At 46.5% G+C, this 6322-nt stretch overlaps 1 protein-coding gene across 1 annotated transcript in view; it reads right to left on the reverse strand.

Moving 5' to 3' along the window:
* The window catches only part of HACD2 (3-hydroxyacyl-CoA dehydratase 2), a 21093-nt gene extending 15814 nt beyond the window's left edge, over positions 1-5279 (reverse strand). Inside the window, exon 1 of the mRNA XM_048309409.1 lies at positions 5149-5279. Coding sequence (XP_048165366.1) covers positions 5149-5279 — 131 coding nt within the window. The remainder of the gene's footprint in view (positions 1-5148) is intronic.
* Between the last annotated feature and the right edge of the window lie 1043 nt (positions 5280-6322).

Genomic DNA, 6322 nt, shown 5'->3' on the forward strand with positions numbered 1-6322 from the left:
CGACAAGCCACAAACCCAAGGTGAGTTATCAACCCTGGTCAAACAGTCTTTCATTTGAAAGTAGCACCTTTAGTTACCTTTAGTTTCAAATTGCTTTTGGCAAACATGGGGAGAAGGGGTGGGTTGGTTGGTCAAGAAGAATCCTTAACGAGGGCTCCCAAACTTTTCACTGACAGGCTCATCCTGGCTGTCTCACTCTCAGCTACTCTTAATGCCATCCTACTTTACCTCCATCTCCCTCCAAACCCCTCGTGTAAATCACCGTGTCCCTGCTAACAATTCACCTCAGTGTGTAGTCATGTAGCAAGCCCACTAACTATGCAATAGTTTTTACCCTTTGGAAAAATGTGTGTAGCTGTGGTTTTGTAACAGGGATGATGAAGAAATTCCCTTCATTTACAGCATATTAGAGTCTTAGAAGTACCACATTAGCTTGGGTATTGCAAAGTATGTGCACATATTATCTCAAATGTAGTAATTGTTTGAAATACAGTGAAGTTCAGATTTTTCAACAATAAGTAATTCTGGCATCCAAGTTTGTGTTTGCAGCAAAATCTATTAACAGAACTGAAGGAAAGCTAATTAATTTCTGCATCAACTTCTCAAAGACAAGAACCAAAGAAAAGCAGGGGGAGTAGGGAAGATAAACAGGAGAGAAACAAGCCCTCCCTTTTTTTCAGAGTGACAAGTTATTTCAGTTAAAGCTGTCTTGTGAAACCGAAGGACAAACATTTGCCAAGTAATTGCTGTTTACAAAGAATTAATCAGATTCCTTTGGTATTTGGACTTCAGTGTAGAATAAACCAGTAAGCACTACAGCATTAGTGATTCTCCCCTGCAACACCTACTGCTTCTTCTTTGGAACAGGAAATCAGAGCAGGTTGACACTGTCTTGTTCTTATCTGTTGAGTTTCTCTGTTTTTCCTGATCTTCCATGTCTGTTGAGAAACTCTGCTGAATTGAGCAACTTCTCCAGTTGCACAAGATGCCAGTTCTTGGTTAAGCCTGCCAACTGTTCTCACCTGAACTGAGACTGGTAAATCCCATGGCTTCCAGAGGAACTCCAGCCTTTTGCTCACCTCCACCCTCGTGCCAGATCACTGACTCCAGCAAGACTGTACTTTCCATTCCATTTACTATCCTTCAAAAAGCATTTGATACAGATCAGAGCATTAATCCACACAAAATGAAAAGCTGAGCCTAGCTAGTGCTGAAGCTTTTAGTACCTCTGTCCTGCTTCTGTGATTTCTTAAACAGTTCTTCATCCTCTAAGACTAGAGAAAGTGGAACAGGAGAAGGTGAAACCAAGGAGTATCAGCTGAAAATGGAACTTGGCAAGAAGGTTAAAAGGGCAGCAAAAGGCACCACTGTCTCATGAAAGCTAAGCTTTCTCTGACCTACGCACTGAACTCTACCTGATAGCCCAGCTGGAGTTACATTTCATTAAATTACTGCTGTGCTGTCGGTAAACTCCAAACTGGACTATTACATTCCTTGATTAATCCAGAATAAGAAAAATGAATACTGCACACACTGAGTTTTTTTACTTTCAGTTGGTCAGACTTGATAGAGAAGCTTCGTGCTCGGGTCCTTAGGTTAACTCCCTTGACTCTCTCACAGGTCACAAAAAGGCATTTTCTTATGCAAAGTTTACCGAGGTTCTGCAACATTTATGCAAGAGAATACAGCAGAGCTATGCAGTGAGTGCATCTGCAAGGAAGAAGTGTACTTTGACTCTCAACAACCACTCACTGAAGACATGGACAATGAAACTCATAACCCAGAACACTCTTTGCTGACATTGATTAACATAAATCCTTGCAAATTCAAGAGCTATTACATTACCATTGATCTCGAGTGAAATCCTTTTTAAATGCATTGTTTATACCACCAGCAGCTACTTATACCCAGAAGTACTAGTCAGTTACAGCACTTGACTAAAAATAAGAAACATAATCACCTTTTAAAGCAGCTTATCTAACATTTACACTCAGCTCTAACAACATGCCCTCTCTCCCCACCCAGCCCTATTTAGTGATTTTGGTCAAACACAGTTTTTAGGAAAAATAATTTCTATGCTGCATCTATGCCTCCAGAATGAGCTTCCCATGCCAGGTCAGGCATGACTATACAGCTTCACACTGTGATGGGAAAAGTCTGGCCGAACAAAAGAGAAGCAAGATGCAGGGCTCTCTGCAGCTTAATGCTTTGAACCGTGGGCAATAAAACCTGAGCAAGTACAGCTGAGAACCAGCTGCAGCACTGGTTATTCCCCGTTGTGCCATGTTGATCCCATTTCTGAAAGAAATCACCCAGACATGAGCCAAATGGTAAGTGCATGCAGCTCCAGTCAGGGATCCACAGGTGCACAAGCTTTTTCTACTGTTGTGCTCTTGTAAAAACCACTGCATTACTAGGAATCCACACACTACATGCACTGCAGCATAGAACTAGAAGTAAGATCTATTATTTTTGGAATCAGTTGTCTTTTCTTTAGCTAAGTCAAGATAAATGCAAAGTAGATACAGTAGCTATGCTGAGATTTTTCAACTGTTACTTGATCCATTTTAAATAAAGTTAATAGTTAAGGCAACTATGGTTTTAAAACATTTACTTTAGTACCTATTTATTGAACAACAATATTGCTGTGTGCTTCTGTTTATAAGCCTTTTGCAAACCAAACAGACCACTTCAAAAAAATCCCCCGTGCTTTTACAGCATCACTTCATCATCTGGGCACCTTGAATTTTTTTGTTTTTTTCTTTCCACAATTCTCTTTCCAAGGCAGTGCAGTCTGAGAAACTAAGTCTGAGCACTCTGACTGACATGGGGTCAGTAAATAATCACTGCCACCAGCTGTGTATCAATCTTTTGATCTTTTCATCTGAACAACTGAGCTTCCATCAACCAGCTCCAGAAAAACTACCTTTTTAAAAGGTTTCATAATAAGAAACAAATTGAGCTTTTTTCCTAAGCTGGACCTTGTATATTATGGAATTTCAGCAGTGTCCAGGGGAAGCGAAACTCCTCATTCATTTGAAGACAAATTATCAGTCAGAGCCCTCGGTGACCTACCCCAAAAGAAAAGTGAGAGACAACACAGAGATATCATCATGATCACAGAACTCCTATGGCAACTCCCCAAACTGCAAAAATCATCTATTCACAAACACATCCAGAAAAAAGCAGCTCATATTAGAGCACCATAAATCACATCCCACCCAAGAGCGGAATTTTCTAGGAGGCTTGGTGTAAATCAAGAAAATGGGTAACATCATGATCAAGATTTACATGACAACAGAAAGCCAAATAGAGGTTTATGTTATTTATTTCTGAGCTTCTAGCACTTGAATTTTTTTAGCTTGTTCTTTTGAAAAAAAAGAAATTTCCCACGCTCAGGAGCTTGCCTGCCATGACAAAAAGTTCATGACCATGAAGAAAACTTTCCATTTATACCACAGGTTCCCTCTCAGGTTTTTTAGATCTTTTATGAACACAAGTGAATTGCATATGAGCAGCAAAATAAGCAGGGAAATACTTTTACTACTTTGAAGAGCTCAGAGAGGTGAACTTATTACCACAGTGCAGGGACACCACAACAAAACTGAAAAGCCCTCCTGACTGTCTGCAATGTGCTGTATTACTCATGTAATTATTTCTGAAACAACAGATTACTTAAATCAAACTGGTGAGTAATTATCATTGCCCTCTGAGTGAAATACCCTGCAAATATCCTATGGAGCCATAAGCCTGCTTAGTAACATTTCACAGTAACTCAACTGTTGGGTAACAGGTGTACCAAGCACCTCACAAGAACTGAGCTCTCCCTGCTCCCCTACCTTTGTTCCACACCAGTGTAAATATCTTGTAAGCTGAAATAGCATCGTCACCAGGAAAGACAAGAATCTTCATGTCCACCTGCCTTATTGAAGTAAATAGTATCTCTATTAATTCTACACTAACCTTCTCCTCAAACATGACACTATTCTCTTTGCTCAACTCCTCACCCGCCAGGGTTTATCTAGCAGAAAACATGCCCATTGGGATCCATTTTAAAGGCTCTTTTCTCCTCCCACCCAGATATCCTCAATCTTTCAAAAGATGGTGTTATTTTTATCTGGATTCCAATGAGACACCACAGCCACATTAAAAAAAAAAAAATTAAAAAGTCTACTTTCTCTTGAGAGTTCCCAGTTGTCACTATTTTAATTTTTATGCCCAAGAACATACCTGAGCAGCCCCAAATGGCCCCAGTCTGCACTCTGCAGGGCAAGGGCAGAGCACCAAGCTGGTCCAGGAGCTCACATGTCCCAACAGCAGCCTTCAAGCTCGAATTACAGAGCAGCTGAAGGATTTATAGAGAAATCTTGCAGGGCTCAAGACCTTTGCCTTTAACTATTGCTGTGGATAAATTCCCTGTATTTAGGGTCACCTCTCTACTGAAAACTGCTGGAACCTACACCATAGACATGGTGATGCAAGGAATCTACAGCCACCTGGATGTGACAATTGCTGCAGAGCAAATTAAGGTATCAGTTATAAAACACGGCAGTTCCCAGGGAACACGCACTTGTGCTGCTGTGCAGAACTCCTTCTGGAAGGGGCACGTGAAAGAGGCCAAGCCGCGGAGGGGGCCGGGCAGTGCTGAGGGGTCACACCGGGCCAGGAGCTGCTGAGGCCTGGCACAGGCTGGGCAGGAGCCGCACAGGGACCGGCTCCGGGGGACCCAGCCTGGTTTATGGTCACAGTGCACGGTGGAGAGCGGGGACAGCGGGAGCCAGCTGTGCCCGTACGTGCAGGAGCCCCCTGCAGCGCGAGGAGCGGCGAGCGAGGGGCCGGCTGTGCGATTTAGCGTTATCCAAAGCGCAAGGCAGGGCCCCCGACAGCACGGGGGCACGGGGCACAGCCAAGCGCCCGGACCCGGCAGCCGGGCGGTGCAGCCGCATGGGCTCGGGGCGGACGGGAGCGCGGGCACGGCGGCTGGAGAGGCCGCTGCTCTCCGCCCGGACCCTCAGCCGCCCGGACCCTCAGCCGCCCTGCCCCGCCCCGCCGGACCCACCCGCGGCCGCAGCTCGGCCGAGGGCAGCCCCGCGCCCCGGCGGCGGTCCCGGCCGGAGAGCCCCGCGAGCGGCCCCGCCCGGTCCTTACCCCGCCGTCATCACCACGTTGTAGATAACAAGGTAGCCCGTGGCCAGCGCGCCCGGGCCCTTCCTGCGCCGCGCCTGCTGCCCGCCGTAGCCGTTGTCCGCCCGGCTCCCGCCGCTCCCGGCCGCCGCCATCTCGCGGCTCCCGCGCCCCGCCCGCTGCCGGCGCTCGGCGGGCGCGGGGCGGGACTTCCCCCGGGCCGGGCGGGGACAGCTCCGCGCAGCCGCGGGGACCGCCCGCGCCCCTCGCACCGGGCACGGCCGAGCCGGAGTCAGGGGGCGGTTCCCGCCCGGGGATCTGTTAGCTCGCCTTTTAGGGCTGGTTCAGAACGCCCCTCTATAGGGAGAAATAGGTCTGCCTTGTCCTTAGAGACATTAATAGCGTTAGTTGGTAAGGTTATTTTTGGAATATCTCATAGGTTTTCATTACTTTTATAATATAGTTCAGAGGAGAGAAGACTAAGAGGCGATCTCCATTAATGCACATAAATATCTCAAAGGCGGGTGTCAAGAGGATGGTGCCAGACTTTTCGGTGGGGCTCAGCGACAGGGTGAGGAGCAATGGCCATAAACACAAGAAGTTTCACCTCAACATGAGGAAGCAATGGCCATAAACAAAAGAAGTTTCACCTCAACATGAGGACGAACTTCTTTACATTGAGGGTGGCAGAACATTGGGACAGGCTGCCCAGAGGGGTCGTGGAGTTTCCTTCTCTGGATACATCCCAAATCCATCTGGACGCGTTGCTGTGTCACCTGCTCCGGTGACCCTGCCTTGACAGGGGGTTGGACGGGATGCTCCAGAGGTCCCTTCCCACCCTAACAATTCTGTGATCCTGTGTGAATAAGGAGTTATAACTCAGTTCCTGCTGAAGCTCTCTACAAGAGCAAAAGCCTGCCTGGAAAGCATTACTTTCCCAGCAAAGAAGCATCCTCATCAGGGCAGTCAGAACTGCCTTTCTTAACAGCCACGATGGAAGAATTTTTATTTTTTCTCCTGTACAGAAATTGTAAACATGTTGTGGAGTTACTTCTCCGCTCCCATAAACGTCTCTCGGTTTATTTCCCATGCAGGTCATGGTGCAGTCCCTTTATGAGCAGTGCAGAATAACCGCATAAGCCTCACCCCGCATCTCAGAAAGTTCTGCTTCCGCATGAGCATTTCTGTGGCCTATTAA

This window comes from Corvus hawaiiensis, chromosome 7, assembly GCF_020740725.1.
Source record: "Corvus hawaiiensis isolate bCorHaw1 chromosome 7, bCorHaw1.pri.cur, whole genome shotgun sequence".
Taxonomy (NCBI): domain Eukaryota; kingdom Metazoa; phylum Chordata; class Aves; order Passeriformes; family Corvidae; genus Corvus; species Corvus hawaiiensis.